Source organism: Cydia pomonella, chromosome 5 (assembly GCF_033807575.1).
Source record: "Cydia pomonella isolate Wapato2018A chromosome 5, ilCydPomo1, whole genome shotgun sequence".
Classification (NCBI taxonomy): Eukaryota; Metazoa; Arthropoda; class Insecta; order Lepidoptera; family Tortricidae; genus Cydia; species Cydia pomonella.
The window spans coordinates 2,745,037-2,764,329 of record NC_084707.1 but is presented as its reverse complement, the minus strand read 5'-3'; the positions used below and the strand labels follow the sequence as shown (position 1 = coordinate 2,764,329).

The 19,293-nt window shown below is 39.6% G+C and overlaps 1 protein-coding gene across 6 annotated transcripts; it reads left to right on the top strand.

Annotated features, from left to right (window-relative positions):
* The first annotated feature begins 1,044 nt into the window (after positions 1-1,044).
* On the top strand, positions 1,045-18,991 carry LOC133518418 (type II inositol 1,4,5-trisphosphate 5-phosphatase). 6 transcript variants are annotated; one of them, XM_061852099.1, is made up of 8 exons: positions 1,045-1,370; positions 1,510-1,666; positions 3,485-3,678; positions 5,159-5,260; positions 5,729-6,176; positions 6,629-6,762; positions 7,258-8,181; positions 9,815-10,191. In XM_061852099.1, exons 2-7 carry the CDS (start codon positions 1,654-1,656, stop codon positions 7,426-7,428), a joined length of 1,062 nt encoding a protein of 353 aa, XP_061708083.1. In that variant the 5' UTR covers positions 1,045-1,370; positions 1,510-1,653; the 3' UTR covers positions 7,429-8,181; positions 9,815-10,191. The 6 variants fall into 6 exon arrangements, with proteins under 6 accessions (XP_061708083.1, XP_061708085.1, XP_061708086.1 ...); XM_061852101.1 differs by having other exon boundaries at positions 1,185-1,370; positions 5,124-5,260; positions 5,872-6,176; XM_061852102.1 differs by having other exon boundaries at positions 1,188-1,370; positions 5,172-5,260; positions 5,872-6,176.
* The last annotated feature ends 302 nt before the right edge of the window (positions 18,992-19,293 follow it).

Sequence of the window (19,293 nt, the reverse complement as noted above, 5' to 3'; positions counted from 1 at the left end):
TATAAGATTTTCTCGTATTTACTGTGGCAACACCAGCTCACAGTTGGAATTTGAATATTGCTCTGTCATAGACACGTCAGTGTGTCATCAACCTACCACTAGTTAACACCGTATTTCGTCGTTCTCGCTAATTCTCGCAACTTATTGAAAGCACTACTGCCAATCACGTCTCTAGCATTTAGACTCAGTGTTGTGTGGACGAAGGGCACCAGGCACATCCGAAGTGGAAAATCCGAGGTCTAAATTGGACGACTCAAGGTAACGGTTCTGAGCTTACTTCTAGCTGGCGACAAGGACAGCCAGAATCACCACCAGCGGTCTTCAACGGCGACCAACGATTCAGCCCCACAACTCCCGGACTGAAAGGTAACTTCGCCCTACACTATTTCACATTTTAGTTTTAATTTAATATTCTAATCTTAATATCTCACAACTTTCTTGCTCAACCGGCCCCTAAATTTCATTCCCTATCGCCCCCCTTTTTCGAATTACAGTCCACTCTCTCGCTATTGAACAGAATGATAAAACTAAATAAATTATATGATGTACATTACCATGCAAACTTCCACCGAAAATTGGTTTGAACGAGATCTAGTAAGTAGTATTTTTTTTAATACTACATTAATGGTACGGAACCCTTCATGGGAGAGTCCGACTCGCACTTGGCGGATATTTGTTGAAATGGAAAACGACTTGCTCAGTGCCAATTACATCCACACTTTAGTGTACCCTACTATTCAATATACTCTATGCTATATAACCGCGAAAATCGAAGTTCGTCAATTGCGGGCATTTTTCTCTGTCACTCTAATTACGTGCTAGTGAGAATAAAAGAGAAATAACCCCGCAATTTGCGATTTTCGGTTTTCGCGGTAGGCACCCAGTCCCGATTTCGGACCGTAATTGTTTTCCGTTACACGGAATATCACCACATCGTTAACAATAGTCTGTGCGGAAAGAGTCGTGGAATGTATGGGGCCCAATACATTTCACGACTCTTCTCTTTCCAAACAGACTTTATTTGAAATGTAAATAATACTTTGTCTCTATTGCCAAAAATGTTCATTGTTTGATATTTTTGGCGCTTCAGGCCCAATGTCGTGCCAAACATCGGGCCCGTTTGAATGTTATCCAAGTTCAGAACGATTTTTGAAACCGGTTTCGTATGGGTTTCATTATATAGCAACACTAATATTTTAAGTAGGTCACACTTATTGTAAAAAAAGATTCTGTTCTGATTTCACGTTACATTGAGTTTGAGTAAACATCAATGAAATGTCATGAAAGTTTTCTAAGAGGTACTTTAAAATCAAACTAAGTGATTTAATTCTAAGCAGTAATAACATTGAGGAAAAACTTTTTCAAGAAAAGTAAGTTTATACTTAATTTACAGTACAATTTTCATATTGCAGTAAATTAAACCTACCTCGAAATAACGAAAAATGTTGGATGAAACAGATTTTATTCTAAAAGTACTAAACGCATTTAACAATGTTATTGTAATTGCAGGTGTTAGAAGCAGAAGTAACTAATGAAGGGACGATACTGGATTACCTGAACGAGGACTGCTGGCGCGCCGTGCTGCAGTACGTGCCTGCGCAGGATCTCATACGGACAGAGCGCGCCAGCCGCCGGTGGCAGGCGGTGGTGCTCATGTACTTGCAAGGTGAGGAGTTTATTATTCAGTCTATTTAAATTAACCCCTCCATGTACTTTGTGAACTCCTGTAAACTATTTGTAAATTCTTCTTTCAATTTATTGAGATTTGCATAAGTACAGTCAGCGTCAAATACTTTGTAGCAGTCATGGTGTCCAAATAGTTCGGTACACCATACTAAATATATGGTGTACCGAACTATTTGGCTACTTTAGTTGCTACAAAATATTTGACGCTGACTGTACCAGTATGTTACATAGGTACATAATCCAACCTGGAAAAGGTGTTGCAAAACATGTTATCCACAATATCTTACTTAGATACTTCTTATATATTTCCAATTTAGGTTCTGGGAGTTCTATATTATGTTTTGGTACACAAGTAGTGGAGCCGTTAAACATGTACCTATTGAATTTTATCAACAAATCACCCCCCATACCTATGTTTTACTCAACCATTTTTAAAATGCACCCCTTCAAAGTTTTATAGCGTCAAAAACAAAACTGCACTTGGTTAATGTACCATTATCTGTCCAATTACCTATTATTATTTTATTATTATATTGCTTAATACACTAGCAGCTGAAAGCTGATGCATGTATATCACTGCACTTGCTTTTTTTTTGTACAATTAATGTTCATTTTGGTAATTTTAACACATTCACTGCCGGGAACCCACCTGGTGGGCGCTCGTGAACTTTGTTCAGATGCCGGACAACCCGCTGGGCGGGTTGTTTTGTACGCAGCTATAGACCACCGGTTTCTGAGGTAGTGCGCCGTTTTTTGTCTGGCAGTGAATGTGTTAAATGTTTGTCAAGTCTGTTTTTAAAACTATTCACTGAAGGAGCATTTATTACTGCTTGTGGTAGTTTATTCCACTCGCGCACAACACGGTTCGGTAGAAAGTGCTTTCTAGGATTGCTTGTGCTGGGAACGCGAGTAATCTTTAAGCTGTGGCCTCTTAGACGATGATTCTTGCTCATAACAAATAGGTCCTTTAGTTCAGGTAAATCGTAATAATCATGTATGATCTTGAAAGTTTCAATGAGGTCACCACGCTGTCTTCTTCGCTCCAGGGTTGTCAAACCAAGACTGGCAAGCCTGTGGTTATATGGTTTGTTACGTAGTCCATATACCATCTTGGTTGCCCTGCATTGCACCTTTTCAAGTAAAGTGATATCCTTCTGAAAGTATGGACTCCAAATTTGGTAAGCACATTCAAGAATAGGCCTTATGTACGTCTTATATAGTTTTAGGAACAGTGCTTTATAAATTGTCTTAAAGGTCTTTCGTATAAGGTATACTAGTGAGTTGACTCTTTTTGTTATTTCCAGAATGTGCATATCCCACTTCAGGTTGCTTGTTGTAGTGACTCCGAGGTCTCTTTGTGAATTCATTACTTCTAGGACTTGCATACCCTTGGTATATGGAAGCTGCACTATTGCACATTAAAAAAAAAACAATCGATAGCTTATGAATTAGGGCTTAAATTTCAAGTATAAATGTCACAGAGAACTTTCCACAATTACTCGAGAATTATTAACAAATATAAAAATTGATTTTAAAAATTTACTTTTTTTACAATTTTTTTTCACAAATGAGCTTGTTGACCTGTACTTTTTTATTGTTTAATGATAGTACAGGACATCAGCTAAAAGTTGACATCAAATTGATAGCCCTAGTTAAAACATTTCACAAGTTACATAAGTCCAAACACAACCTTCTGTAAAGTAAAGAATTCTCTCAAGCTTAAGTATTTATTAGATACTGATTATCAGTTTTACAGCAGCAGTTTTACAGTATCAATGTGCTATATTATCTTTCTCAGAAATCCATATTACGATTACTGAAAGGGAAAAGACAGATCATAACACCTGCAGGTTGGAACTCTCAGAAAACACAATAAAGTCATTTGAGCTTTGGACACAAAAACTGGGCCCATCAGTTGTGGGCACTTACTGTAACAGCCTGGAGAGTTTAGCAATAATCAAAGAAAATTGCCCTAACATAGAAGCCCTTAAGGTAAATATTAAAACTATTCTTCTATTGAGTTAATATTTTAACTATGGGAGTTTTCAGAGAACTGTGTACCATTTACTACCAAAAAACTAACAACTTTGTGTTATTTCGACATAATCATGAGGACTATTAAATAGGTTTAAAAAAAGATTGTTCCCAGTTATTCATATACATTTTGGGTGTCAATTTTGTGATGGGCCTTACAAAATGTATGTGAAAATGTGTCAATCATGAAATAGATTTTTTTTCTGATTTTTATTTTTCTTTTTAATTCAATACTCGTGATTCTAAGTAGAATAGAAATAATTCTTATAGTTCCTTGAAAAAAAAAAGAAATAGGACAATGTTTTCTGAAAATGCCCATATATCTTTTTAGGGTTCCGTAGCCAAATGGCAAAAAACGGAACCCTCATAGATTCGTCATGTCCGTCTGTCTGTCCGATTATGTCACAGCCACTTTTTTACGAAACTATAAGAGCTATACTGTTCAAACTTGGTAAGTAGATGTATTCTATGAACCGCATTAAGATGTTTACACAAAAATAGAAAAAAAACAATAAATTTTGGGGGTTCCCCATACTTAGAACTGAAACTCAAAAAATCTTTTTTCATCAAACCCATACGTGTGGGGTATGTATGGATAGGTCTTTAAAAATGATATTGAGGTTTCTAATATCATTTTTTTCTAAACTGAATAGTTTGCGCGAGAGACACTTCCAAAGTGGAAAAATGTGTGCCCCCCCCCCACCCGTAACGTCTAAAATAACAGAATGAAAAATCTAAAAAAAAATTATGATATACATTGCCATGCAAACTTCCACCGAAAATTGGTTTGAACGAGATCTAGTAAGTAGTTTTTTTTTAATACGTCATAAAAAAAAAAAAATTTTTTTTTTTTCATCAGACCCATACGTGTGGGGTATCTATGAATAGGTCTTCAAAAATGATATTTAGGTTTCTAATATCATTTTTTTCTAAACTGAATAGTTTGCACGAGAGACACTTCCAAAGTGAAAAAAAGTGTCCCCCCCCCCCCCCCCCCCTGTAACTTCTAAAATAACGGAATGAAAAATCTAAAAAAAATATATGATATACATTACCATGCAAACTTCCAACGAAAATTGGTTTGAACCAGATCTAGTAAGTAGTTTTTTTAATACGTCATAAATGGTACGGAACCCTTCATGGGCGAGTCCGACTCGCACTTGGCCGCTTTTTTTATTTTATTTGGAATGTCAGACTATAAGTACTATTCTAATAAAAAAGATTCATTTACATAATAGATTTATACAGAGGTTTTACTATTATTAATTAGCATAAATCTAAAATAGGACCTTGAGGTATTGTACCAAGTGTGCTGGCGGCATTTCCTCATTGCATCGCAATGCTTATATCTTGTGCAAGGAAGCCATCAGTACTATTTATATTTGATAATATCTTAATTATAGATTGAGCAGTTTGTTTATACGTCCTGCCCATATAGTTGCAGTTTGCAGAATCTCTTGCACCCGAACAACTGCTCCCATACAGTCTACGTGAAAACTTCAAGTTCCTGCAACAGTTGTCTTTCTTTCAGACCAGTTCTGTAAGTACATACTAATCTTAACTATGCTCTGAAACCTGACAATAAACAGAACCAATTCATTTCTTAGACATGTCCTTCCTAGGACCTTTAAAAAAAAATGCTCGAGACCAATTATAGAGATAATATTTTTCTAAGAAATTTAGTAACTGAAAACTGCAAATTATTATTTTGAAATTATATGTTTCTTGTAGATATCCTTTTAAATAAATGTGTAATAAATACCTGATGTTTGTCAGGTTCGGATTGAGGTATTTTGTAAATTTGTGTTTTCTGTGTTTTGTATAATATTTATATTTATATATGTCGTATACAATATATACAGACACATACATATTAAATACATAATGATATATATGTACAACCAACCAAAAGAGACTTGAAGGAACTGTCTTAAGGACCATTCGACGTGAGATAATACTATTACTTATTCTGTGGCGAAAGTTATAATGAAAACTCTCCCTTTTCCAGATATATGACGCATGTGTCAGCGAATTTTTGGCAGATAGAGCCTTGAAAGATTTGGAATTCTATTCTTGCCATTCAGTGACTGGTCTCTGTTTCAATACTATAAACTTGTCATATTTAAAGACACTTAAAATTGACTTTTGTAGACAAATGGAGCCAAAATGCATACTTTCATTAATTGACCGCCTCGGCGAGCTTACGACGCTCAAGTTAGCCTGTATTACTTATGAAATACTTGAAGAAATGCAGTTAGTGTTAGATAAGATGCCCAAATTGGAATGGTTAGAGCTGTATGACGACTTACGGATGAGCTGCCATTCCTCGAAGCCCCTGAGTCGACTGACCAGGTTGAAGCACCTCAAGATATCGTGTCAACTGGGCGACTGTGATGTGGAAGCCGTAACAAGGTGCTGTCCGGAGCTCACCACTTTGGATTTACCGGACTGTCAAGGTCAGTATTTATCAGCTAATACTAAAGAAACTCGGTAAATTGTGAGGACCTTCTCGTTTATTACTTTCACTTTCAATCCAGTTTCACTCTCATAGTGGATGAGTTTTGTAATAAAAAGTATCATATCTGTTATTCCATGTTACGAGCAGAATCTATAGGTAGGAATCTATTTGTGTGGCAAGTTTCGTGTTTGTGCTACGACATAGGGTTCTTCAAGAAGCGGGTATTTAGGGTTCTCAAGGGTCGGCAACCTGTGTGGACCCACACAGAGCGAGCATACGCGCGAGGCGATTTCCTCGCGCACAAACCGGCCAGTGTAGCGTTTTCGTCGCCTGAGCGCGTCGCCTCGGCTGAGGCACGTCTACACTGGCCGATTTGTGCGCGAGGAAATTGCCTCGCGCGTATGCTCGCTCTGTGTGGACCCGCCTAATGGCGTTCAAACGGCATGGCAGGGATGACGTCGGACAGCGTGGAGCATATATGCCGGCACCTGGGCGCGCGCCTCACGTGGCTGTCCCTGGGCGCGTTCTACGAGGCGGAGGACGACGACGTGCTGGCCCTCGTCCGCGGCTGCCCCGAGCTCACGGTACACTTTCCGCTCTTCTAGTTTTCTCTTCCTATAAGCCCTATTTAGACGGTTCAAGAACTTGTATGCGATTTTAGAGCACGTTACATTGCGGTATTTGGTCGTCTAAAGTAAACATACAATTACTATTTTTATAATTTGTTTCACCTGTAAACTAAATTAGACCCACTTAACATTATTCGATTGTACGTACTTACGTATACGAATTTCACATACGTATACGTAAGTAGTAAGTAAGTTTGGTGACCAATTATAGTGCCATCAAGTCGATCTGATGATGGAGACAGGAGGTGGCCATAGGAACTCTGTGATTATGATTAAACAAAGCGAACTCATCGTGTTTGGAATGCGTTATTTGTATTTGGGCTTCTTAGAATTGTCTCGATGAGTACTCATTACTAGAAAAGTACAGTCAGCGGTAAAAGCTTGGATCAAAAAATTAACACTTGATGAATAACATATTTATTTTATTTAAGAAAATGTGTCGATTGACAGTTTTTATTTGTTGGGGGCACGGGTTGCCTGACCCCGGCGCTGCCGGCGCGCGCGGCGGCCGCCAGGAGGGACGCGAGTCCGGGGCGGCGGCTGCTGCTCGACCTGGCCTGCACCAACCTCACCGACGACTGCTACCTGGTGGGTACTAGTGTATTGTGGGGGGGTGCCTGACCCCGGCGCGCGCGGCGGCCGCCAGGAGGGACGCGAGTCCGGGGCGGCGGCTGCTGCTCGACCTGGCCTACACCAACCTCACCGACGACTGCTACCTGGTGGGTACTAGTGTATTGTGGGGGGGTGCCTGACCCCGGCGCGCGCGGCGGCCGCCAGGAGGGACGCGAGTCCGGGGCGGCGGCTGCTGCTCGACCTGGCCTGCACCAACCTCACCGACGACTGCTACCTGGTGGGTACTAGTGTATTGTGGGGGGGTGCCTGACCCCGGCGCGCGCGGCGGCCGCCAGGAGGGACGCGAGTCCGGGGCGGCGGCTGCTGCTCGACCTGGCCTACACCAACCTCACCGACGACTGCTACCTGGTGGGTACTAGTGTATTGTGGGGGGGTGCCTGACCCCGGCGCGCGCGGCGGCCGCCAGGAGGGACGCGAGTCCGGGGCGGCGGCTGCTGCTCGACCTGGCCTGCACCAACCTCACCGACGACTGCTACCTGGTGGGTACTAGTGTATTGTGGGGGGGTGCCTGACCCCGGCGCGCGCGGCGGCCGCCAGGAGGGAAGCGAGTCCGGGGCGGCGGCTGCTGCTCGACCTGGCCTACACCAACCTCACCGACGACTGCTACCTGGTGGGTACTAGTGTATTGTGGGGGGGTGCCTGACCCCGGCGCGCGCGGCGGCCGCCAGGAGGGACGCGAGTCCGGGGCGGCGGCTGCTGCTCGACCTGGCCTGCACCAACCTCACCGACGACTGCTACCTGGTGGGTACTAGTGTATTGTGGGGGGGTGCCTGACCCCGGCGCGCGCGGCGGCCGCCAGGAGGGAAGCGAGTCCGGGGCGGCGGCTGCTGCTCGACCTGGCCTACACCAACCTCACCGACGACTGCTACCTGGTGGGTACTAGTGTATTGTGGGGGGGTGCCTGACCCCGGCGCGCGCGGCGGCCGCCAGGAGGGACGCGAGTCCGGGGCGGCGGCTGCTGCTCGACCTGGCCTACACCAACCTCACCGACGACTGCTACCTGGTGGGTACTAGTGTATTGTGGGGGGGTGCCTGACCCCGGCGCGCGCGGCGGCCGCCAGGAGGGAAGCGAGTCCGGGGCGGCGGCTGCTGCTCGACCTGGCCTACACCAACCTCACCGACGACTGCTACCTGGTTAGTACTAATGAGGGGGGGTGTTTGACCAGGCAGGGAGGGAAGGTTGGGACTTAAACCCGTCACAGACGGAGCGATACCAAAAGATATCTTATAGCAATATATTATATCCTTACGATATAATATATGTATACCATTTGACAGAGTCCACACACACGAAGCTATAATATATATTTTGGTATCTTACGATATCTTATAGCAGGGCATCTTAAGATACCTTTATATATATATATTTATTATATCGGTATGTTACGATATATTTTGGTATATTTCGTCTCGCTCACAATGTGTTAGGTTGCCGCGTGTGGTGCTTAGCTTTACGACAAGATATATGTCGGTATTTTACGGTATATTAATATATATAATCGCTCCGTCTGGGACGGGCTTTACCCGTGGCATGGATCGGAACCGGTTTTTTTGCAAAAACTTCGAAATAATCGTTTTATTTTTTACTCCAAATGTAACGACTTTTAGATAACGACTATCTACACTTTCGTATTATTAGATTGCCCAATTAGAAATGAAATACTTAAACAAATAACGAAAAAATAGCGTTTTCGTACCTATACAAAAAATACCGGTTTCCGATCCCTGACTCGTGGCATGTTTTATTCGTCGCTGGGTTATTGTTTTCGCGACTCAGGCCGCGTACTGGACGCACGCGGCGAGCGGGGACCCGGGCAGCGCGGCAAGCGCCGCCGTTTAAAATAACACTTGCACAGTGTGAGTTATCAAAATCTCTGCCAACTTAGCTTGGTCTAACTCTACCTACTTTCTACAAAAAAAAACAGTTTGAACGAGGCCGGTTGTGTACGGTTTTTAGGGTTCCGTACCCAAAAGATAAAAACGGGACTCTATTACTAAGACTCCACTGTCCGTCTGTCTGTATGTCTGTCTGTCACCAGGCTGTATCTCATGAACCGTGATAGCTAGGCAGTTGAAATCTTCACAGATGATTTATTTCTGTTGCCGCTATAACAACAAATACAAATAAAAATAATAAAAGAAATATTTAACGGGGCTCTCATTCAACAAACGTGATTTTTTTTGCAGTTTTTATAGATGTTACGAAACTCTTCGTGCGCGAATCCAAATCGCACTTTGCCGGTTTTTTTAATTTCCTTTACCGAATCCAATTATTAAATTAAAGAAGCATTGAAAAGAAGCTTACTTTGCAAGTTTGCACATCGTACCTAGTTCTATATATTGCATATTTAATTATGTTTTCCTTTCTTAATAGGAAGAAGTCAAAGACCAATACGATGAGATGAAGACGGAGTATGAAGACTTGACAGTAGTGCTAAATTAAAAACACTGGACTTATACGAACCCGCCCCCAAGACTTATTGGTACGTGCCTGGATATGATCCCACCGTCCGTACAACTTCTGTAATATGGACGGACGTGGTGAAATGGGTCCTAGTTGCTTGCATAGCGCATGGGGAGCTCAAATTTTACATACAATGAATGCCACTTCTGCGGCGTCTGCCCCCGCCTAGGTCTCCGATATCAACTTGCCTCCACCTCGTTCACTGTTTGGCTACGCCCTTGACGGCCTGGCGTGCTGCGTTGGTGGTGCAATAAATATATGAAAATATTAAATGTCAAATTCATCCACGATTTGTTTCATTATAAATAAATTTTATGTCGTTTTATTGGTAGAGTCATGCATGTATGTCTGTCTGTCACCAGGCTGTATCTCATGAACCGTGATGACAGTTGAAAATCTCACAGATGATGTATTTCTGTTGCCGCTATAACAACAAATACTAAAAAAGTACGGAACCCTCGGTGGGTGAGTCCGACTCGCACTTGTCCGGCTTTTAGTAAGGCATGTCTCCACATCGCGCGGCGGTCGCGCGAGCATTGTTAGGCCGTGGCAAATGGCCTGATAAAGTGTAGATGTAATTGGCACTAGATTCAAATACATCCAGACTTCCCGATATCGGACCCGAAGTCAGTTCCGATCCGGTGTCGGGCTGAAATGTAAAAAAATTATAGACAAAGTATTTTTTACTTTAGTATGTTCATCTGGACACCTCAAGGTATAACTACCAATTTACAAAACTAGAAATTCTATAGAACTTTTCTATACGAAATTATTTCTTTGAACTACTACAGAGTATAAATAAAATGAGGGCGATACAAAACGCAACCCAACTGCTGTCATGTGTCAAATACGAATTGACTTGAGCTTGAGAGAATTAATTATATGTGAACGTCAATCATGTGAAAACGATAAATATTTAATACGAATCTAATTAAGTTTATGAGACAAAATGAATCACGACGTCATAAAAGCGGTGGTGCAAGAGAAGTTCCTGTCTAGCGAAAGAGTTACAGCGTTTTTATGCGATGCCAAAGTGTTGCAGCCGGAATGGGTAAACAAGGACAGAATATTAGCTATCGTCGAGTACGGAGACGAGAAGGCGGTGTTCTGCCTGTACACGTCGTGCTACCCACCTAAATCTTTCACGGATTTATCTATAGAAGTCGTATTACCCATAGACAGCAGCTTCAAATGCGAAATAGATAACAAACCTTCTGACCCTGAAGCAGTACTGTACCTGAATCTCCAGTCTCGTAGTAATAAGTACAAGTTTGAGATCGAAATGACACCGCGCGTCGATAACTTCGTCGATGACCTCTTTAGAGGAATCGAAGCTGTGAACAAGCTGCCCAGGCAGCCGGAGTTTGTCTGGCTTAAAAAGTATAGTGGAAAAAATGATGAGGATATCATCGCTGAGAGTATGGTGGTTCCTCGACATAACGTCGCGCATACGCTTAATTCTGCGCCTGTTGCCATCCGAGAAAGCTTAATCAAGAGGAGGATGTCTGACAAGGAATCAGACTACACATTTACTAAACAATTTACTGTGTTTTGTGGAACTTGGAATGTTAATGATAAAGCTCCTGTGATTCCCTTGAAGGGATGGCTGAGCGTGGACAGGGAGCCTCCGGACCTGTATGCTGTGGGTTTCCAAGAGCTTGATCTGTCTAAAGAAACATTTCTCTTTGATCAGACGCTCAGAGAAGATGAGTGGTATGCAGCCGTATTAAACTATGTTGATCCAAGAGCTAAGTATGTAAAAGTTGAAAAGGTGAGACTTGTGGGCATGTTGCTGATCATCCTTATAAAGGAAAAATATATACATCATGTCAGGAATGTTGTGTGTGACACAGTGGGAACCGGTATCATGGGAAAGATGGGTAACAAGGGAGGAGTCGCTATTAGATTTGATCTACACAGTACCTCCTTGTGCTTTGTGAACTCCCATTTAGCTGCACATGTGGAAGAATATGAGAGGAGGAACCAGGACTTCAGGGACATCTGCAATAGGATGAGGTTCTCGCAGCCAAACCAGCAAGCAAAAGCTATCAAAGATCATGATCATATCTACTGGTTAGGTGATCTAAACTATCGAATTACTGAACTAGATCCAACAAGTGTGAAAAAGATGGTGGATGAATGGAACTTCACCACAGTCCTTGAGTTTGATCAACTGAAACAACAACACAAAAACAATCAGGTGTTTGTAGGATATACAGAGGGTACTATCAATTTCAAGCCCACTTACAAATATGATCCTGGGACTGATAACTGGGACTCCAGTGAAAAAAACAGAGCTCCCGCCTGGTGCGATAGAATATTCTGGAGAGGAGAGAATGTGACTCAACTGGAATACCGAAGCCACCCGGCTCTCAACATCAGTGACCACAAACCTGTGTCTGCTATATTTAACTCTTTTATTAAAATTATTAACGAGGAAAAATACAAAAAAGTGTATGAGGAAGTTATTAAACAACTAGACAAACTCGAAAATGAACTCATCCCACAGGTAAAAGTTGACCAGACTGAAATTGACTTTGACACAGTCAGATACCTAGAGCTCCAAGTACGAACCATAACTATAACTAATATAGGGAAGCTGCCTGTGGAATTTGAATTCATTAAAAAGTTGGATGAGACAAGCTTCTGTAAAGACTGGCTGATAGTGGAACCTTATAAAAAATGCATTTGTGCAGATGAGGCATGTGAAATTCAACTTAAAGTACTTATAAATAAGACTTCAGCTTGCAAAATGAATGCAGGGACTGATAAATTGTATGATATCTTGGTGTTGCACTTGTATGGCGGGAAAGATATCTTTATTACAATCAATGGGACATATCAGAGGAGCTGTTTTGGTTGTTCCATAGAAGTCCTTGTGAACCTGAACATGCCCATACGTGAGGTGCCTTTGGGTAGACTGATTGAGCTTGAAAACAAGAGGGATCAATGTGTTTCTAACCAGTCAACATATTCAATACCGAAAGAAATCTGGTTTTTAGTTGATCACATATACTTGCATGGCTTGAAAGAACCAAACCTGTTTGAGCAGCCTGGTTTACACAGTGAGGTGCTACAGATCAGGGATTGGCTGGACAGTGGTTCCGTGGATCCTATTCCGGGCAGTATCCACTCTGTAGCAGAAGCACTACTATTACTACTAGAGAGCACTGCAGATCCAATTATCCCATACAATCTACAAGCGGCCAGTCTCCGAGCTTCCCCAAACTATTTACAATGCAAGCAGATAATTCTTGAGTTACCTGAATTTAGAAAAAATGTTTTCTTGTACTTGTGTGAATTTTTACAAGAAGCACTTCAACACAGCGCCGATAACGGTTTGGACTCAAAGACGCTATCAACTTTGTTTGGAGCAATATTTCTAAGAGACAATCCAAACCAAACGCAGGAGCCTCAGTCGAGGATAAACAAGCAAATCATTGACAAGAAGAAGGCCCAATTTGTTTACCATTTTTTGGTAAATGACCACAGTGACTTAATATTTTCTAGATAATTTCTCTGTTTCCCTTGAGAGCATATGGCGCCAAATCATAAGGATATGACACTAAGCAGAATAATGATACAATCCCATTTCTTGGCCATGTATCTATCAAGAAACTTACTGGTTTATGTATTTTTGCAAATAATTATTTTTGCCTTATTAGGCGCAAGCGAAGCTTGAATTCCCCCGATTTTTATTTATCAAGAATAGCAATATCGGACACCAAAGATCCGTATGCCGCTCTAGTGTGCGAACGAGACATAGCTATATATGGCCGTAGCGCTGTCTTGCTCACACCGGAGCAGCGCGCTGATCCACATCAGTGAGGTAATCGCGTTAAATAGTTGACGCAGTATTTCATGTTGTGTATGAAAAACACATGATTGTTATTTTAACAGCCCATTTGGCCACGTTCATATGCGATTAATTAATTAATTGGATTGAATTGAAAGTAATTGCTCTAGTTGTGTTGATACATTGCAATGTGGGACTAGCCATTTACACAATAATCCGCCATTTTCATTATTTCAGTGATACGATAACTACTCTAACACGTATTATAAAAAATGTATTCTCAAGTTCTGAGGGTTTAATGCGAGCCACTTCGTTCGTTCGTTCGTCTATTTGCCTCTCTATCACTCTAGCATATATGGAACCTGCATTGGATTGTAAGCAACAGTGTAGGGTTAGCACAGGAGTATCTAGCCTGCGAGATAAGACTACCCGTCCCTCTCTGATTGATACAATTAGAAAAAGACAGGTAGTCAATCTCGCAGATACCGTCGCGGCGCTCCTGTACTAGTGGAATGCTCTTATTCATTGACATATATCTCTGGCGAGGAAAATGTGCACGCCGCCTGAGGCACATCTACACTGGTCGTATTGTGCGTGAACAAATTGCCTCGCGCGTATGCTCGCTCAGTGTGGACTGGCTATTGAATCGAATTCATGTGCGTGACACTGCTGTACTGGGGGCCTACCGCGAAAACCGAAATCGCAAATTGCGGGGATCTTTCTATTTTACTCTAACTACAACGAAATTAGAGTGACAGAGAAAAATGCCCGCAATTGGAGTATGATTATTGTTTCGAGATAAATTCACAATATATATGACCAACTATTTGTGGCGCTTTTCCGTGCTCTTGAGTTATACAGGTATTCAAGGAGAACAGGACATTTTGATAGTGTTATATTTTAAATTATAACTAGTATTAGGAATATCCTTTTTCATGTGATTCATTTTATTTATTCAAATACTCAACATGTTTCCATTATTCTTTAGAATATTAATTTATTTTTGTAATTAGGAATAGTATTTAACTTTAAGAAGTAAATTTAACATGTACCTAAACATTAATCGATGTCGCTAGGCGATTTACTAAAATTATGTTCTTAAAGCAAAAATGCATTTTTTATACAAATAATTTCTTAACACAATGTGGTAATAGTACATTACGATACAAGTGCGAAAAATAGGAAATTCAAAACAAGTGGCGATAAATTAAAACACGACCGAAGGGAGTGTTTTAAATCGACACGAGTTGCGAATTACCTATTCGCACATGTATCGTACAACGTTTTACAGTACATATGGCCATTTAAATGTTCGATACAGCAACGTAATATGCTCATTTTCGCACTAGTGCGGTAAAGTAGCACCATATGTACTGTAAAGAATATTTTGTAATAAAATTTTTGTATTAATTAAGGGTTCTTAACTTCTTAGAAAACATCAAAACAGTATGAACATTCTTTATAGAGTCTGGGCTATAGCCCCGAAAATCGAAGTTTGTCAATTGCGGGCATTTTTCTCTGCCACTCTAATTACGTCTTAGTGAGAGTAAAAGAGAAAGATCCCCGCAATTTGCGAATTTCGGTTTTCGCGGTAGGCCCCTGTGCGGAAAGAGAAGAGTCGTAGAATATATGGGATCCCTTACATTCTGGGACTCTTCTCTTTCCGCACAAACTATTATATAAACATCACACCAGCATTTCATATCTGAAAAATACTTTATATCACAAACTTATTAATGCAAATTAAATGTAATGCAATAATGACATTAATCTGTTAGGCGCTATATCTAAATGTCTATCTTACTCAAATCATTTTAGTTTACTTGTCAACTATATTTGTCCGCAAGATTATGGGTTAATTTAGACCCAATAGGAGCGTGCTTGGCCCAACACCTAATAATAAAATTTAGTTCGCAACAAACTTAATAAAGTGTAAACTAAGACAAGTTACTAAAAAATATCGACAGATGGCGCTAGTAGTTGTACCCAATACCCAATTATTTTATTAATTGGTATTTGCTATATTTATTTATACGGCCTTCATAACATGTATAATGTATATGTATAATTGTATACTTTAAATTGTAATTACTTTTGTTGATGAATACTTTTCAGTATTTTCCATTAATAAACCCTTTGGTTTAGGGCTGTTTCCCAAAATAAAAATTGTTGATAACCCATTGAAGGACTCGTTTAGCATCGATAGTTTTAAATAGCAAATTTTCTTTATCTATATTTAAATTTTCTACGCGTCTATAGGACCACATTTTTGCGTCAACGGCATGAAATGTACGGGCCCTGGTGATTTAGTACATTGACAAATTAATTTAATAGTCATCTGTAGCATGTACATATTTAAGGGTCAATATTGTTTGACTATTAGTTTGTGTTAACTTAACTCTTGTATTTAGTAAGTTTTTGTACATATTATTTTTAATATCCTTAATCTATTTTATGATATTTCTTCTATGACAATTTTCGAATAATTTATAGGAATAATTTACAAACTTGGTGATATAATATAAGCAGGTGTCCAAAATTGGAACTAACGCTGTACCATACAAATGTTACATTCTCCATTGATAGCAGCGCCACAGACGCCTGCAAATAGGAACCTACAACGAATGTAGTCAATAAATTATTACCTAAAATTGTTTTTGTATTGTATCTTATCGTTGTTCTGTATACGTTTGTTACTTTAAGAGCATAATTTATTTGTATTTATCTCATTTTCCTATGATTGTCTTAAAAACTATAAAAGCTGTGACGCTGATAAAGACATTTTCCTACATAGTTTGAGTTAGCTATTGCAAAATTGACATGTTCTAAATCTGACCATAGTATTGAGCCTCAGAAAAGTACGTCCAGACAGGAAGTAGGGTCAAGGCGGGAACAGTGGCTCAGCGCCCAAATACCGCTGTACACTGTAACACCCTTACGTGTTAGAATAACCATTGCTCGACCATTTGAATTTGTTCGATTAACTGATTGTTTCTGTTGTAAGCAAGAATGCAAATATATAGCCTCTCTCATTTTGGAATTAGGTTGAGTGAGCCACTGTACCCTCCTTGATACTACCGAATGCAGGTGTGTGCTACGTAAACTCAGGAATCATCATCATCATCACTAATGTGATGATTCATTACATCAGCTAGACTTCTGTCGATTTCATTACAAAAAATATTTAATTTTGATCGAATATCATATGAGTACCTTGAAATATATAAGACTTTTTGACTCGTTATTTGTACTTATGAAATAGACGGAAAACTGGCCCCGGAAAATGGTACATTATATGATAAAAGAGAGCAACGACATCCACCACCGATAAATAGCTGCCAGATCCGTATCCAGTAATAAGGATAGTATACCTAATAGGGTGTCCCTTATTTAACGATTTTCAGAAATTAATAACGCATACCCCCTAAATCGGTTTATTTTATCCCAAAACGCTGTGAAAATAAATTTCAGGTCATTCCTGTAACTGCAACCCGTGCCAACTTTCATGCGATTTTCCCATACAATGTATGAAAATTACCATTTTTTTTTTCTTTTCATAAGATTTTATAAAATAAATGGCCTATTTGGCCCCCTCCCTCCCTAATCAGAGAGGCGAGCAGGGAGGGAGGGGACCAAAGAGGCCATTTATTTTATAAGTATAGGCTTAGGTCATAGTTTTAGTTTTTTTTTGTAACATATGGACCCTGTGTAACAGTGTTGTAAGTAAGTAAGTAAATATTCTTTATTGCACCAACAATTATACATTTTACATACATGTAAAACTACAAATGAATTTTAAAGGAAAATAGAACCAGGTAACAACAGGCGGTCTTATCGCTAAAGAGCGATCTCTTCCAGACAACCTTTAGGTAGCAGGAAATTTCGAACTTTTTTTTTGTTGTCTGAAATAAATGATTTTTATGTTTTTATTTTATTTTATTTATAACTATTTTCTTATCAATTGCGTATACTACTGCCGTATAATCATAATTTGACAAAAAATCTCGATGCGAACAGAAAACCAATAAAAAAATTATCAAATTACTGTCTGACCAAATTTCTCCATAGTAATTAGTATGGGAATTTTAGTTGCAAGTCGGCACAGGTTCCTGTTACAGGAATGCCCTGAAATTTATTTTCAGAGTGTCTTGGGATAAAATAAACTGAATTAGGAGGTATGCGTTATTAATTTCTGAAAATCGTTAAATAAGGGACACCCTAATACCTAACCTGACTAACCGTTACGTTCTCACGTTTCGTCACTCTCATTTTCATGTAGGTATATACACTCGATCGCAAAATTATGAATTCATTCGTAATGGGTCCAGGATGCAATTTTGCAGCTCGCCGTACCATTTATCGGGGCTACCTCTTAGACTAAAGAGGAAACTGCCTGTGGGTATATCTCCCTTTTTACTTAGTGTAGTTAGAAAGGGACAATGTATAAACAAGAAGCCATAAACTATATTCGGACCTAAAATTACTTAATGTGGAAACATAAACAAGTTATGTGTTTTTTTACAGAGGAAGTAGGCTTAGGCTGGCCAGTAGAGTAAAGCTTATAAGTAGTTCTCTATGGAATTTCATAGAGAAATAAGTAAGCATATAGTGCTCACTCCATACAGCAGTTTTCTTATCAACACGCTTATTATTCTCGTAGATGTCGATCTAGCGTCAAGTAGCGGATTTATCATGGTACTTGACGATAGAAGTCGCGACGAACGAAAAGTCTAATGCTCAACAATTTTGAGCTAATAATATAACATTTACAGTACATATGGTGCTACTTTACCGCACTAGTGCGAAAATTAGCATTTTACGTTACTATGTCGAACATTTACGTTTAGTCAATTTGTGTAATAATGTCCTATAATATTTATTTATTTTATTTATTTAAAAGGCCATATGTACTGCAAAACGTTGTACGATACATGTGCGAATAGGTAATTCGCAACTCGTGTCCATTTAAAACACCCCCTTCGGTCGTGTTTTAATTTATCGCCACTCGTTTCGAATTTCCTATTTTTCGCACTTGTATCGTAATATACTATTATAGCTCCGCTAAAATAATAAGCGTTTTGGTAACAAAACGTATGTATGGAGTGAGCACTCGGTGCTTAATTATTTTATTTATCTAAGTATGGTAATGTTGAATGTAATAGAATTTGAAACGTATACCATCTTAATCCATTAATTTATACGAATGCCAAATAATTATCTAATTGTGTAATCAGTAAAATGCACCAAGTTACTTATTATAAACTGTACTATTTTAACAACGTATACTATTATTATATCTTGCTGAACTGTTGTTTAATATATTAAATTATTTATTTAGAAATATAATATTATGTGGGTTTTATTTCGAATCTTTTTAATTTAGATACCTTTTTACTTTATTAAAATATCTCCATTTGGGCAAAGAGCATATAACCACTACGTTTTACATTTGGGTACAAAATATCAAATCAAATATCAAACATTTATTCAGCAAATAGGCCACAGGGGCACTTTTACATGTCCATTTTTACAAACAATAAATTAAAAAAAAAAAAAAAAACAATTACAAATATCGAATCTATGAAATAATAAA